The following is a 15,689-nucleotide window of genomic DNA, read 5'->3' as shown; positions in this document are numbered from 1 at the left end:
CCATTGGACCGCGCCGCGCCCGGCCCCGCCCCGGGGCGGGGACAAGCCCTGTTATGCCACGCCCCCTCCAACCACGCCCCCCTCCGGCCGACGGCCCGCCCCGGGAGGTCGGTCACGTGATGCAGGTAATTCGCCCCGCCATCTTGGGGAGGGAGGGGCGGCGGCGGCACCTTCGCGCTCCTCAACCGCCGCACCCGCCCCCAGGACACGGTGTGGCGGCGACGGTCCCGACCCTCCCGACCCACCCGGGGCGCTCTGCGGGGGCAGCGGACGGATCCCCGTGCCCGCAGGCGCGTTCTGCCACACAGAAAATGGCGCCCGACACCGCCCTCTCCTCCCGGCCGCCTCAGGCCACACCCAAGATGGCGCCGCTCCCCCTCGCTCCTGCCTACGGCGGCCGGGAGCGGCCGCGCTTCCTCCGCGCCTGCGCAACGCGGGCCGCACCGTGACTAAGATGGAGGTCGGGGGAGCGCGGGCGCCGCCGCCGTTCTGGGCCGAGGGCCCGGCCCCGGGGCAGACCTACATCCCCGGCGGACCCGGTCCCGCCGCCAGCCTCCTGCCCTTCACCAGGACGCTGTGAGTGCCGGAGGGGCTGCGGGGAGCGAGGCTGGGGGGGCTGAGGATGCAGGGGAGGGGTCCTGGGGTCTGGGATGGGGGAACTGGGGTGGACTGGGGGTACTGGGGAGCTGGGAGGAGCGGCGCAGGGGGAGCAGAGAGGGCTGGATGTGGGGAGATGGGGCTGGGAGGGAAGAAATGGGGCTGGGGGGGTGGCTGGGAGGGGAGAAATAGGGCTGGGGGCCCGGAATAGGAGAAGTGGGGCTGGGGAGAGGTTGGGGAGGAGAAGTGCAGCTGGGAGGGCAGAAATGGGGCTGGGGGCGAGGAGCAGGAGAAGTGGAGCTGGGGAGAGGCTGGGGGGGAGGATAGGTGGGGATGGGGGGGAGAAATGGGGATGGGGGGCTGGAATAGGAGAAATGGAGCTGGGGAGAGGCCGGTGGGGGTGGGTGTAGACGCGGGGCTGGGGTGGTGCTGGGAGGGGAGAAATAGGGCTGAGGGGGCTGGAAGAAGTGGGGCTGGGAGGGGAAATGTGGGGCTGGGGAGGGCTGGGGGTGTTTGAGGACCTGGGGGAGCCCGGGCCCTCGCTGACGTCGGGGTCTGCAGGAGCCCGATGGTGACGGGCACCTCGGTGCTGGGGGTGAAGTTCGCCGGGGGGGTGATCATCGCCGCCGACATGATGGGCTCCTACGGCTCCCTCGCCCGCTTCCGCGGCATCTCCAGGCTCCTGAAGGTGAACGACACCACCATGCTGGGGGCGTCCGGCGACTACGCCGACTTCCAGTACCTCAAGCAGATCATCGACCAGATGGTGTAAGTGCTGGTGGCCGCGGCCGTGGCCCTTGTGGCCCCCAGCTCGGGCTGGGCAAGGCCTGACCGTGCTGTGGATCCTGCTGGGCTGCTCCCTTCTCCCAGCCCTCAAAGGAATGAAATGTAATGAAACAAGGAGGGATAAAACCGAGCTGAAATCCCCATTTGGCAGTTTCTTCGATACAAGTGTCTTTCCCAAATTCCCCGCTGAGCGCTGTGGAGAAGCGGTTTCCGTTACTCTTTGTGGCTGTTTCAGCTCTTGTAAGAGCTTGTGTGAAACAGGCTGCGGGAGGGGACTCTGTCCTGCGGGGTGTGGGCTGCTGCTCCCTTACCCGGCTGCTTCCCGGCTTTTCTCACTCGGGTGAAATTTCTACCTCAATCAGAATCGACGAGGAGCTGTTGGGAGACGGTCACAATTACAGCCCCAAAGCCATCCATTCCTGGCTGACGAGAGTCATGTACAACCGGAGGTCCAAGATAAATCCGCTCTGGAACACCGTTGTCATCGGAGGCTACTACAACGGCGAGAGGTGAGCGAGGACGAGTGACGTAGAGCGTGTGACAGTCACTGCGCGTCCTTCCCCGGGGCTGCCTGCCATGGCGCGGGGTTCAGAGAGGCTCCGGAGCCGAGTCCCTCCCCGCAATGCTCACGGATCTGTCCCTTTAGCTTCCTAGGTTACGTGGACATGCTCGGCGTGGCCTTCGAAGCCCCCACGCTTGCTACGGGTTACGGAGCGTACCTGGCTCAGGTAGAGAATTCTCCCGCTCAGCTGCTAAAGCGACCTCAGCGCCGGGGGTGACTGAGCTGCCGAGATACTGGACTGTGTATTTATTTTGGTTTTTTCCCCCCGCAGCCGCTGATGAGAGAAGTCTTGGCGAAGAAACCCAACCTGACGAAGGAGGAGGCCCGTGACTTGATTGAGCGTTGCATGAAAATTTTGTACTACAGAGACGCTCGATCCTTCAACAGGGTGAGCGTTTTCTGGCGTTTCCTTAGATCTGAGGGTGCTTCTCCCGTCACCGCGGCTGCGGCACCCAGAGCCCGCACTCCTTCACCTTGGGAAGGGATTGTGTTTAGCGCTGCTGCCTCAACGTGCCCACCAAGGGAAAAGCAAAAACGTTACTGAATTGCAAAGCCACGTTAGAACAAGCTCGTTTAAAGGGCAGCTGCTAGTCCTGACCCCCGATTGATTAGAGCTTTCCCAGGGCCTGTCTTAAACTCGGGTATCGCAGTCAGGCTTCGTCGGGAACTGTCGGTGGTTTGGGGCTTCGTCGGGAACTGTCACTATTTTCTCTCCTCAGTACGAAATCGCCATCGCAACGGAGAAAGGCGTGGAGCTGGAGGGACCCCTGACCCTGGAGGCCAACTGGGACATTGCCCACCTCGTCAGGTAACACCCACTGGCTTAACACGCGCTCGGGGGCTCTTGGCTGGGAATTGAGTCTGGCAAAGCCCAAAGGCATGAAATGAAGTGGGTAAGGAAGGCTGGGTGATGGGCAGCTTCAGTAGGAGCCTCCTTGAGCCCTGCTCCAACCAAATCCTTCACGCTCCGGGCTCTGCTCTGCCGTTTCCAGCCGAGGCCTGAAGGCGTCAGTGGGGAAAGGCGTTTCGTGGGCGTCCCCGTCTGCTTTGGTGCCCTTGGGCTGCCTCGGCCGAGCGCCGCTGATGGGCGGCACCTGCTAAAAAGCAAAAAAAAAAAAAAAAAATGGGGATTTTTGTTAGTGTGGAGCCAGGCCGCGCGTTATCCTGACCTTATCGCATCTCTTCCTGCAGTGGCTTCGAGTGATCCCCGCCGAGCTGCTCCCGGCTCCTGTGTCCGTGTTCTCACCCTTTACGTATCTGTAAATCCGTTACTCCCTTGGAAGCCTTGATCTGACTTGTTTTGGAAAGGAAATAAATCCGTTAAAGAGAAGCCTGGGTGTTTGCGCTGGGAGCGGGTTTGGGGGGATGCTCCAGGGACACCTACCTGGGGAAGGCGCCCGCTTTCAAGGGAAGGCCGCTGACCGCCGCCAGTCCTTACTCCTGCCGGAGAAGGGCAGCAAAAAAAGTGGCTTTTATTGTTTTTGTAGTCTACGGTTTGGCTATCCTGCAGGAGCAGGGTGGCTACCAGACGCTCTAGTTGGAACGCGCAGAGGGGAAAACCCAGGAATTTCTCGAAGACAAGAATAACGACGATCTCCCTCCTTAAATTCCCCGCCGCTCTGCCTCCTGCCAGCAGACACGCTGGGACAGAGCGGTATTTACTATTGCCGGAGAGAAACAACAGTAAAAATATTTATTCAGGAGAGGGTTTTATTAATGATTTTTCAGGCTTTTATTTAAAAAAAAAAAAAAAAAAAAAAAAAAAAAAGAAAATCTCAGTGGGGGGAGCAGGTTGTTCCCCTGAACCCAGTGTAGAGTTAAAGGGCAGGGAGGGGGCGCAGAAATGCAAATGGGACAGAACTCTGTCCCGAGTGTTAATGACACGTAAAGACATTTAATTACCATCCCATCTCGGGTTCTTCGGGCCACGCGGATGGCACCGGGGGGGCGCAGAGAGAGACCCAGCTCCCGCGCGGAGCCCTTCGTGATGCACCCTATGTTAAGCAGGACGATCTCAGCGGAGTTAAATTAGTCCTTCATAATAAAAACGCATGTTTATAAATCCATTTCCCTGGTTTTATTAAATGTTCCACTTATGTACATTTTAAAGATGAACCATTTACAGGTCTGCACATGCTGCCTCCTGCTTTCCTCAGGTAAATAGGGAAGGTTCACAAAACCTCTATGGAAACAGAAAGGTGCAGGTGCTTCCGAATTCCGTATGTCAAAATGCTTCCGTTTATACCGTAATACATACAATTAAAAAACCCTCAAACATGCAAATTGTAGAAAAATTTAAGCTGGCAGTGAAAAATAAAAACAAACGTCTTCTTTTTGTGCACGTCACAGTTTTGTTTTCGTTAAATCAGATTTCTAATTCTAAGGAACGTAGTGTCTGATGCCACTGGTTAAAGCAGGTTTAGCAACTACTCGTAGTTAAAGGTCAACGTTTCATGGTCCGAAGGGTCTTAGCTCCCACCTACGGCTCGGGGAGATCAGACGGAGCTGATTTTCCCCTTTTCCACCAGTGACTCTGGAGGGAGGTGGGTGCCCGAGACCCCTCCTGAGCCCCAGGGCGACGTCTCCAACGGGCAAAAACGCTTTTTCGCTTGTGTTTTTTTTTTTTTTTTAACCCCGCCTCCAAATTCACAAGCGAAATAATAATTAACTCTTCTTTAGGAAAAAAAAAAACCAACAAAAAACCCCAAAAAAACCCCCAAATGCAAAGCAAACCGAACCCAAATTTTAATGGCCAATTATAGAAGGTTCACACATTAAAGCAGTAACTCGTATCTAATTTTTCCACAGAAACCTAAATCTCTGGGTCAAGTGTTAAAAAAAAAAAAAAATAACAAAGAAAAAAAAATAATCTGTGTTAAGACAACCAAAAGATTTATATACTGGTTCATTAGCTACATATTTTTTTTTCCTTTCTTTAGAAATGGTCACATTGACAATGTATAATTCAAAACATTTCTGCACAATAAAAACAGAAAACTATGATACAGTGAGGTAAAGAAAACGCAAAAATATTCACCCACAATATATTTTCAGAAAATACCAACACAGTGATTTTTTTTCTTTTAAAAAAGCACAAAACTTATAAATGAACAGCATAAATGGCTATTTATCTGAGTGATCGCCTACGAATTTCCTAAACCCACAAATCCACAGGGAAGTGTAATGGTCTCATCCAACATTTATTTAAAAAATAACCCTTTCCGGATCACGATTCGCAAGATCAGTGCTCAGATTTCCATCAGATCCAAATCGGCGTCTTCAAAGCCATAGAAGGACTCAGTCTCGCTTTCCCCTTCGAAGAGCTGATGGAGGATCTCGGGGTCCGCGGCCTCCTCGGCCTCCCTCCGGTCCTGGGCCTCGGCCGCCGCCGCCTCCCGCTGCCCCTCGCTCAGCTTCAGCTGCTCCTCCAGCGAGGCGATCAGCTCCTCCTGCATGTCGGCGTTGCGCCGGGGCGAGTTGGCGGTGCCGTCGGGGCCGGGCAGGACGCTGGCCACCAGGAAGGACTGCTGCACCAGTTCGGGAGAGTCACCAATGACCTCCAGCACCTCCGCCAGCCAGCACAGAACCAGCTGGAGGAGAATGTCCGAGTCGCACGTGGAGTCCGCCATCTCCTTGGCTTGCTCTTTCCACTTTTTATGCAAGAAATTTTTCACAGTCCTTTTTATACAAACATCCAGGGGTTGGATTTTGGAGCTGCAGCCAGCGGGGACGACAGCCGGCAGGGTGCTGGAGGCGCTCAGCAAGGACAGTACCTCCTCGGAGAGGTGCGTTCGGTGACAGTCCAGCACGAGCATGCCCTTGCTGTTCTGGCACCGCGTGTGCTTCTGCCACACTCGGGACGACCACAGCTCCATGACTTCGTCGTCGCTGTATCCGTTCTCCTTTGCTTCCAACATGATGGATTCCGGCACGTTGGCGGGCTGCTGTACGTGACCCCGGTAGAAGACCAGCGTTGGGAGAACGCTTCCGTCGGCGAGGATGGTGAGGACAACGTCGCACCAGGGCTCCCCGGTCCCCACCGTCTGCAGAGCGTTCTCCTTCCGGTCATCGCTGCTCAGCACCTCCACGTCGAGGAAGAGGGAGATCTCATCGATGGCGGCGATCATGGAGAGGGGCAGGTCTTGAGTGTGGATTTGCCGCTGCACGAACTCGATGAAGCAACTGGCGTTGTCCTCCACGTCTTTGGGGAGAGGGTGAGCCACGGCCCTTCGCGTGTGCGTGCTGAGGTTGTGCCGCAGCATGAACCTCACCGCCCACTCGTAGGAGATCTTGAAGCCACCTTCGAGGGAGCGGCCGATCTTGGTGGCTTTCTGGAAGAGAGTCTCCTCGTTGACAGGCAGCTGCTGCTCCCTCTGCGTGAGGACCCATTCCGCCAGCTTCTCTTCAGCCTCTAAGCTGAGGTACTTGCCCTCCGACAGGGACGCCAAGTTCTCTTCTTGGAAAGCTTGAAACCTGCGTAGCCAGCGCTTGATCCGCCTCTGAGGGTTTCGGAAGTGCTCCGCAGCCTGCTCCGTGTTGCAGCACAAGGCAAACAGTACAACTCGCAGCTTCTTTACCGACAGCTGCTCCTTTTTGCTCGCGGGCTCGGGCTCCTTTGTCGGCTGCTCGTCTTCTTGAGCATCAATATTTAAGCACTCTTCCTCCTGGCAGACCAGAGGCCGGCCGTAGGCTGCCGGTGCCAGCTCGGGCTCCAGGTCGTCCTTCGCGGGTAACACAGACTTTGTTTTCACAGTAGCAGCTTTAGCCGGGGAATAGGCAGGGCACGTGTTCTTCACGCTTTTGTCCTGGGGCTGAACGTGCCTTGAAGGGAGAGAACACAGGACCATCTTAAAACCCAGAAAATGAAGCTGTCGAGGGAAAACAAATGAAAAAACCAACCCACAAACGAGAAAACCAACCCCACAAGCCGAAACAGATGAGAGCAGAGAAGAGTTTACAAACAGTTTACCTGGAATGCGATATCCAAGTAGGCCCTGTTAAGAAAAACAAAAACAACAAACATTTGCATCTTAGCAAACAAACACTAAGTCGGTGCAAACAAAGACGAGGAGGATCCCAACGCGCCGTAGGAAGAGCTAACGCCCATCCCGGCCTCCTCCCGCACCCAAGGGCCGCCACAGCCAAACCAACACACGCAGAGCCGCGCTCATCGGCAAATCCCTCCTCCCCCGGCCCCATCCGTGTGAAAGGACAAAAGGAGCCCGGTTAGGAAAGCTCGGCTTTGGCCAGAGCCCTGCAGGGACACCCCGAAGTTTTGCAAGTTGCAATAATTCCCCCCCCCCCCCCCCAAAAACGGCCGGGACGCCACTTTTCGGCTCTATTCAAACCCCGGCACCAGCAGCTGCTTCGGGCCTCCCGGTGTCAGGGAGGTACAATGATGTCTCGGAGGAACAGAGGAACTCGCTGAAGCCCCGCCATTGTCTCTCCCTGGGAAGAGCTCCCGGGTGCGGGTGACAGAGGGCTCGGGGCAGAGCCGCTGAACTCCGCCATCTCCATAACAATGAGGACTCGCTCAGGCTGTCACAGAAGGGCCCTAACACTACACGTGATGAGGACTCAGGACTCGGCCCAACGCTAAACAAAACTGGATTTGACCTGGAGTCTACGAACCGACGTACGACGTCCCGCGAATTAATTTTTTGTTGTTGTTGTTTTGTTTTTTTTTTTTTTTTTTCCCGCCGAGTTCTCCGCTCCTTTTCAAACTCTCACCTCGGAAAATAATGTTACTAAACTCGTGTGATGGATTGAAAACCAGATGTTTGGCCATCGCATCACCCTCAGATGTTACAAAGAGACAGGAGGAACACGACAGCTTCACACCGCTGGAAGGCGGGGAGGGGGGGGAAAAAAAGGGAAAAAAAGAAATGAGCTTAAAATCAGTATGTGATATGAAAATATGGACATCCCCTCACTAACAATTAGAAAAAAGGGTCACTCTCCAGCGCACACAGGCAGCGTCCCCGTCCCAAACCATTAACGCCCACTGGAAGGCAACGGGAGCCCCCGGCAACGTATTGCCCTTAATTCAACATTATTTCCCGTGTGGCAAAGAATAAGCGGAGCTTCTTCGGAAGCAGATCACGAAAGAAAAGAAAAGAACTGGGAAAAACAGAAAGGGAATGCAGAGTAGACTCCCAGGTGATTCAAGTAGAGATGACAAGTTTTCCATTACCAGGCAGTGTAGTTTTTAAACAAAGCCAAGTATTTTGGACTCTTCCGAGGAACATGGTTGCTGTAAGGAAAAAAAAAAAAAAAAAGAGAGTATTAAATGTCAGAATTACTCCAGGTATTTAAAGAGCTACAAAACCATGCAAAATACGGTACGTTTACAAAGACGGGCCCAATGCTGGGTTTAACATTTCGCCCGCCGGTACGGTATTCAAGGAAATGAAAACTCTGTGTCCAAATAAGAACAACTGTACGGTAACGTTTGAAAACGCCCAGATTTTGGAGTAACTGCTCTGCCATCCTCTTCTGTGGTCTATCCACGGTCCTGCACAGACCACAGAGGGCATGGTATTTTTATTTTTTTTTTTTTTTCCTTTTTAAACTTTTTCAGTTGTTACATCTGAGAATTTTGCAGGAAACCCTAAAAGCATGGAAAAAATGTCAGTTTTCTGCAGCAGCGCGCAGTACGCGTCATTAGCTACAATAGTGATAGCTCGGAATGAACCTTAGCTCTTGCGCGCTGTTTTCTCCTCTCATTCGAAAGCCAGCAGCCATGTCTGTGCCCATACCGGACGGTGTCTTACAAACCACCGCAGTGAACTGGAATTCCACAGAATCCCAGACCGGCAGGGGTCGGAAGGGACCTCTGGAGATCACCCAGTCCCAGCCCCTGCCAGAGCAGGGGGCACAGGAACGCGTCCAGGCGGGTTTGGGATGTCTCCGGAGACGGAGACTCCCCCACCTCTCTGGGCAGCCTGTGCCAGGGCTCTGCCACCCTCAAAGTCAAGAAGCTCCTCCTCGTGTTGAGATGGAACTTCCCATGATCAAGCTTGTGCCCGTTACCCCTTGTCCTGTCACTGGGCACCACTGAGAAGAGCCCGGCCCCATCCTCCTGCCACCCCCCCTTGAAGTATTTATAAGCATTGATAAGGTTCCCCCCTCAGTCGTCTTTTTTCCAGACTGAAGAGCCCCAAGTCCCTCAGCCTTTCCTCATCAGAGAGGTGTCCCAGACCCCTCACCATCTTGGTAGCCCTTTGCTGTCCCCCCTCCAGCACTTCCCTGTCCTTCTTGAACCAGGGAGCTGGACACAGTGCTCCAGACGCGGCCTCCCCAGGGCAGAGCAGAGGGGGAGGATGACCTCCCTCCACCTGCTGGCCACACTCTTCTGGATGCCCCCCAGGATGCCACTGGCCTTCTTGGCCACAAGGGCCCATCGCTGGCTCGTGGCCATCCCATTGTCCCCCAGGACTCCCAGGTCTCTTTCCGCAGAGCTGCTCTCCAGCAGGTCACCCCCAGCCTGTCCTGGTGCGGGGCGTTATCCCTCCCCAGGTGCAGCACCCTGCACTTGCCCTGGTTGAATTTCATAAGGTTTCTCTCCACCCAACTCTCCAGCCTGTCCCGGTCTCTCTGGATGGTGGCACGGCCTTCTGCTGTGTCAGCCACCGCCCCCCAGCTCTGTGTCATCGGCGAACTTGCCGAGGGTGCGCTCTGTCCCTTCATGCAGGTCACTGATGAAGATATTGAAGAGGACTGGAGCCAGTACTGACCCCTGGGGAACACCACTCCTCACTGACCTCCAACTAGACTCTGTGCCCCCAGTCACAACCCTCTGAGCTCTGTCTTTCAACCAGTTTTCTATCCACCCCACTGTCCATTCATCTAACCCACGCTTCCTAAGCTTCCCTATGAGGATGCTGTGGGAGACCGTGACAAACGCCTTGCTGAAGTCAAGGCAGACCCCGTCCACCGCCCTCCCTTCATCTATCCATCCAGTCCTGCCACCATAGAAGGCTATCGGATTACTCAGACATGATTTCCCCTTGGTGAATCCATATTGACTACTTCTGATAGCTTTCCTTTCCTCCACATGCCTTGAGATGACGCCCAAAAGGAGCTGTTCCGTCACCTTTCCAGGGATGGAGGTGAGGCTGACCGGCCTGTAGTTCCCCGGCTCCTCCTTCTTGCCCTTTTTGAAGACTGGAGTGCCGCTGGCTTCCCTCCAGTCCCCAGGCACCTTGCCATCCATCCCCCCATCCCCCTTTCTTACAGTGCAGACCCAGACCCAGCGGTGCTGCTGCACCAGGCAGGAGGAATTTCTACCACGGATGCTCAGAGCATCCTGCATCCCACCTACTTGATCATGTGGTTGGCGTAAGCTCTGGAGCAGCAGGTGCTGTAGCGACACAGCGAGCAGTGCACGTAGGTGGGGAAGTGGTTCGGGAAGTCGGGGATTTCGAAGCTGCACTCCAGGCAGGTCTGTCTCCCCAGGACGCTCCTGAAGAGAAGGGGGAGGGTATCGTCATTAGTGTCTGAACCGGCATCTTCAGAGTCGTAATAATCAGAACAGAAAAGAACTTAATGAGATGTAAAACTTTCAGAAGTCTGACGTCGAACTAGTCTCATCTCGCCCCCTGGCTTCCTAGGGTGCCTCGGTGCCAGGCTAAACATTTCCCACTTGCTGTAGTCGGGAGTGTATAATCCAAGAGTGGATAATAAATAAATTAATTAATTAAAATATCAAAGACAAGGCAGCAGGACAGAGGATGGGCAGCAAGCCCTCAGGCTGATGAAATTCCACTGTTTCTACAAAAGCGCCTAGCTAATTCTGTATTTCGCAGTTTCACCTCACGGGCTTTCATAACATGACTGAATCCCGGTTTTGTGGGAAGCTGATTCTCCTGGCACAAAGTTTCCCTGGCAACAGTAAGACAGAGCTGCCCAGTGCCGAGGATTGTTATTACCCATCACCGCGGCATTAAAAAGCTAACCACGTTTCCTTAAAAAAAAAAAAAAACAACAAAAAAACCCAAACTTTTAAAATTTGTAATTTAGCAAAAAGTTCTGACATTTTTTTGACCGCTCTCTTCTGGACGTTCCTCTGGACAGGCGGGTACAGGAAGATGGGCTGGGGATCGGTAGAAGACGACAGCGGAGCGGTTTCCTGCCCAGGGCCCTGCGGCATGTCGTTGGACGATATTGGCACTGTGCGCGGCTGTCCTCTGGATGCCCTGATCGTAACCTGCAGAAAACGGACAGACCCAAACCTCCTCAGACGCAAGGGCAGAAGCCATCTATCCCACGCGGACTCCTCCGTTTGGAGCAGTCCTTCAGGCTCTTGGCAGAGAACGAAGAGGTGCTCCTGGGACACCCCTCGTCCCACCCAGGGCAGCGCTGGCATAGAAGAGGACAACGCCTTGAGCCCCAGAAGTGCCTGTTTGTCCCTAATGGCTCCAGAGGGCGTCCAGACAGCGTCCAGACAACTAGTTCAGACACCGTCACTTGTAGATACCTTAGTTAGGAGATTTTAAGCTCCGCCGTGCCACTCACACCTCCTCTCTCTCACTTATTGTTTCTGTGAAGCATCCGATTAACTAATCGCACACCACAGGGCCAGAACACGGAGTGTTTTTCCTGTCCCCGTGAGTGTGGTTTAAGTGATGCAGACGAAGCAAACATCAGTTTTGCAGCACTTAATAAATACACACCAATACAGACGCTACGGGCGTTTCCTGAGGAAAGAGAGGAGAGAGGCCTGCTGTTAACTTGGGATTTCTCACCTTGGTTCCAGGTTTCAATCCTTCTAATTGTTTGGGCTTTCGGAAAGTTTTGTGGTGCTGCAGCTTGTGTTCAATTTTATCCTTGGCAAATATGAACTGGAGTCTACACTTGTTGCAGTGATAAACACTCTTCTTCTAAAGCAAATGCAAATGAAATATATTTCATTTTAGAGAAACAGAAGTCACCACCCAGCAGGGGTTTTTGTTTAAAATAAAGAAAAAAGGAGAAGAACAACAACAAAAAAAATCACTTTTCTCCCCTTCGAAACCAAAGGCAGCCCCGCTGTTCCTTAACATCTGAAAGTCCCTCCCCGCCAAGCCCCGTATCTTGGGTGTTTCGGTTTTAAATTTTTTGTTTGTTTTGGTTTTTAATTAAAATCACCAGGCTCTGTGGAGACACCGAGACCTGGAAGTGCCACGGAACAAGCCTTCCTCAGCTCGTTCGAGGCCAAGTAAGGCAGAGGAGGAGAGCGGCGCGTGGGGCAACTTTTCCTTCCAAAGCCGCCCTGCCTCCGCCTCTCGGGGAGGCAGCGGGGGACTTCGGGGGCAAATCAACCCAGGCACTCGGCGAGAGCGCCGCGTTTCTATATTCTGAAAGCACACTTCAGCTCCACCCACGTAAAATATGTTGTCAATACAGCCAACGTATACGGGAACAGAACACCCAGCTACAGAAATTACATTCATTTGTGCGCACACAGTGTTATTTACTTATTTATTACCTGGAGATCAAAAAATTTAAAACCCAAATGAACACACAGAGCCCACTGTTGGTTAATCATCCCAGGAAGCAAACACAGTCCAGCAAAACATGCTTTTTCCTGCTAAGTAACAACAATGTGCGCCGCTCCCGAAGGAGCAATGCCTCTTCTCTTCAGCACAGTCCCTATGAAAGGTCTGGAATGACAGCAGGCAAAATCGCATTTGTTACGGAGTGGATACAGCATCTACTAAAACCCCTCTTTCAACCAAGTTTTCTTTCTTTCGGGTTTTTATTCCAAGCAAACGCTCAACTAAGCGGATGCTTACGGTCCCCCAGAACCTCTGTGGAGGGGGAAGCCCCGGCGGCGGTACCTGATGCCTCATGAAGTGCTGCTGGAAGGCATTGCCGTTCTTAAAGACCTTGAGACAGTAAGGGCAGAGCAGGTGCCGCGTGTCTTCGTGGATCATTCGGAAATGGCTATCCACTTCAGAATAGAGTGATGAACGATACTGGCAGACCTAGACGAGGGGACGGAAACATTAGTGGGGAAATAACACGGGAATCTGTCTCACGTCCACCACTGCAGCACGGAGATCTTCACAGCAACCCCCAAAGACACTGGTCGGTGGAGTTTAGGAACCAGGCCCTAAAGAACCTGCCAGCCTATTCCAACTGTGGGATACTAAATCAAGCAGCGCGTATTCAGAGTAGTTTGGGAGGAACGCATTTGAACTACTTGTATAAAAAGAAAGTAGTGACAATTCAAGCTCCAGATCCAAGAAAAAAAAGAAAAAAGGGAGAGACAGTCAATACAAAGCAGTAGGAATATACTAAAGAGCAGTTTCTTCAGGGTCTATGTAAAATGTACAATCTGGAACATAATCTGTTTTAACATAATGTATTTTAGAAGTTTCTTCTCTGTTTTTAATTTTTGGAGGGGCAATTTAGGACCTCTGGGTGGAGATGACACGTTCAGAATCCACGCAAGCACAGATCTCATGGCAACAGAGTGTCAAGGAAAGGTATCACACAAGCAACACAATCTCATCTGCTCCAGAGTGACAACTTCTCTTTATGGCACAGCCATTTGCCTGCAGGCCCTGGGAGGAAAGAAAAAATTAGGCCCTGAATGCCACTGGGTCTCAACAAACGTCTATGAAGCTGAGCCAGCTTCAGAGCGCTGGGAATCGGTGGCAAACAAACGTGAAGCTACTCGTGCTGCCCTAAGAGCCACTGGAGTTCTCTAATTGCACACCTGGAAAAACCGCAGTGGGCTCCGCACGTGTGTTTGTGGCCCACCTCTGTTCTGGACCCCTGTAGGCCACAGACATTGCTGAAAAGCGCCAGATTTCCTCTTATTCTACAGTATGCGTTGAGGGAGCCCAGCCCCTAAACCACCCCGAATACCTGACAAACGTAGGGCATCTCCCCAGGCTTGTGAGTGTCCTTCATGTGCTGTAGGAACATCGGCTCGCTCTCAAACGCCCACTCGCAAATCTTGCACTTTGCTGCAAAAGAAAGGAAAAGCAGGTAACGGCCGGGGGACAAAACCCTGTTAAAACATACCAAAGAAACTTGCGACTGGTAGTGTAGTAACTTTACAAAAAAAAAAAGAAAACCAACCAACCAACCAAAAAAACCCCCCCAAAACTACCTCTCAATTCTTGGAATTGGGTAGACAACAAGATATATTCCGAGAGGTTTCCAAAAAGCAGCAAAAACTCTCTTAAACAAAACGGCAGGTACAAAGCGTAGGAAGACGCCCCAACAAGGAAACCGCAAGCGATTTTAAACCAGACGTCAACCTACTGGTCAAAATTAAGTTCCACCATGACATTATTATTGAACTCGATCTTTAAAACACTCCTGACAGTAAGTTTGCAGAAACGTCATTTAGATGGATTTTTCTGCTGGCCTACCAAACCGACGCACCAAGGGGCAAGGCAGAACGGACGCTCCTTTCTCAGCAGACCTGCAGTTAATACGAGACACAAACCCTCTCAAACCTAAACAAACAGCAGCACAATCGACTTACTTGTTGACTCATAGGGACTGTGGACGTTCTCTAAGTGACACTGCAGCTGAAACGGAGTGGAGAACTGTCTGTAACAATGCTGGCAGATGGTGTGGACATCCACCTCCCCGTTCTGCTGGTCCAGTTCAACGTGGTGCTTCATGTGGTTCATAAACCTTACGGAGGTGAAGAGAGAGGGCGTGAACAGAAATCCACACATTTTGCACCCGTAACCCCGAAAGCATTACAAACACCGCACCGGAAGGTTTTGGGGTTTTTTTTAACAGCATTAAGATGTTTACTTCTCGCTCTTCCCATCAAAAGGAAGCAAAATCTCCTCCTCCCCAGCAGCCTCCCGCTCCCTAAGTCCAGGGGAAGCATGAGAACAGGTTTTGCTGTGAGAACAAGGGGCTCTGCCGCTTGCTTTGGAGCACTTCTGACCCCAACCAGCCACTCCACTGATGACAACAAAACATTTCGACTTAGAAGAAAACATCAGTGGCCCAGTTATCACGGAGGGGATGGCTCAGAAGAAGACATTATTTCATAAAAAAATATTTTCTCCTTCTGTTGTAAAACGCATTGAATCAAGATGAGAACAGCAGTTCGTCAAGACGAATTATTTCCTATTATCTAGCGAGACCAGCGATGAGCAAATGAGGCGTCTCTGCTGAAGAACGTAAAGGCAATTATTCTAACCGCGCGGTCGTCTTACGACTTTTTCCCCGGATTGAACCGTCTGACAATGGACAAATCTCTCCCTTCTGTGTTTCAGTTCTGGTCTTAAGCTACAGGACGGGGAAGCTGTAGGGCTCCAGAGGCTGATGCTTACACCTCATTTGTACTTCTGCAGATCAGAGGGATCAGAACCCCGCCGCCTGTTTTTGCGGACCTCGCGGTCCTCTTACCGTATGTTGTTCTTTAGCCTCTTGGTGCAGTGTGGACACCTGAAGGAAGTTGGAACCTTGGGGAAGTTCAGGAGCTGGCTCACTTTGCCACCATCTCTGCCGTAGTAGAAATCATCTACCAACATAATGAGCTTACTTTGGGACGAGTCAACTACGTTTTCACTTGGCTCTGGAGCTTTAGCAGGCGGGGACAGGGCAGGGATAGGAGTAGAAGAGGGTGGTGAAGCAACAGCTGTAGTTTTTTCTGGAGACGGAGGCTTTGCAGATTGAATATTTGGTTCAGATTCTAGAGATTTTCTTTTCTTGAGGAATTCAACCATTTCAGGGCAGCAGTACTAAAAGGAAAAAAACAAAACAAGAAATCCCCAACAGT

At 52.4% G+C, this 15,689-nt stretch overlaps 2 protein-coding genes across 10 annotated transcripts in view; one reads left to right on the top strand and one right to left on the bottom strand.

The window, feature by feature from the left end:
- The first annotated feature begins 415 nt into the window (after positions 1-415).
- On the top strand, positions 416-3,275 carry PSMB4 (proteasome 20S subunit beta 4). The gene is made up of 7 exons (XM_063357584.1): positions 416-576; positions 1,159-1,365; positions 1,746-1,892; positions 2,030-2,111; positions 2,217-2,333; positions 2,665-2,753; positions 3,137-3,275. The coding sequence occupies exons 1-7, from the start codon at positions 455-457 to the stop codon at positions 3,147-3,149; spliced, it is 777 nt and encodes a 258-aa protein (XP_063213654.1). The 5' UTR covers positions 416-454; the 3' UTR covers positions 3,150-3,275.
- A 1,851-nt stretch (positions 3,276-5,126) lies between these two features.
- POGZ (pogo transposable element derived with ZNF domain) overlaps positions 5,127-15,689 on the bottom strand; it is a 35,283-nt gene continuing 24,720 nt past the window's right edge. For 8 of the 9 annotated variants that reach the window (XM_063357583.1, XM_063357581.1, XM_063357582.1 and 5 more), the window contains 11 exons: positions 15,317-15,651; positions 14,430-14,584; positions 13,802-13,902; positions 12,766-12,912; positions 11,692-11,826; positions 10,981-11,153; positions 10,269-10,409; positions 8,139-8,198; positions 7,676-7,788; positions 6,915-6,939; positions 5,127-6,766 (listed from right to left, as the gene is read on the bottom strand). In XM_063357583.1, the coding sequence (XP_063213653.1) occupies positions 5,194-6,766; positions 6,915-6,939; positions 7,676-7,788; positions 8,139-8,198; positions 10,269-10,409; positions 10,981-11,153; positions 11,692-11,826; positions 12,766-12,912; positions 13,802-13,902; positions 14,430-14,584; positions 15,317-15,651 (2,958 nt within the window). In that variant the 3' untranslated portion in view covers positions 5,127-5,193. The remainder of the gene's footprint in view (positions 6,767-6,914; positions 6,940-7,675; positions 7,789-8,138; positions 8,199-10,268; positions 10,410-10,980; positions 11,154-11,691; positions 11,827-12,765; positions 12,913-13,801; positions 13,903-14,429; positions 14,585-15,316; positions 15,652-15,689) is intronic. The other variant, XM_063357575.1, reaches the window with a different exon arrangement.

This window comes from Chroicocephalus ridibundus, chromosome 21 (assembly GCF_963924245.1).
Source record: "Chroicocephalus ridibundus chromosome 21, bChrRid1.1, whole genome shotgun sequence".
NCBI lineage: Eukaryota > Metazoa > Chordata > Aves > Charadriiformes > Laridae > Chroicocephalus > Chroicocephalus ridibundus.
Note: the sequence above shows the minus strand (reverse complement) of the source record. Positions and strands in the feature narration are given on the sequence as shown.

Coding starts and splice junctions, on each gene's coding strand:
- PSMB4 (XM_063357584.1), top strand. CDS start 455: ATGGAGGTCGGGGGAGCGCGGGCGCCGCCGCCGTTCTGGGCCGAGGGC. Junction 1,366..1,745: donor CAGATCATCGACCAGATGGT/GTAAGTGCTGGT, acceptor TACCTCAATCAG/AATCGACGAGGAGCTGTTGG. Junction 2,334..2,664: donor ACGCTCGATCCTTCAACAGG/GTGAGCGTTTTC, acceptor TTCTCTCCTCAG/TACGAAATCGCCATCGCAAC.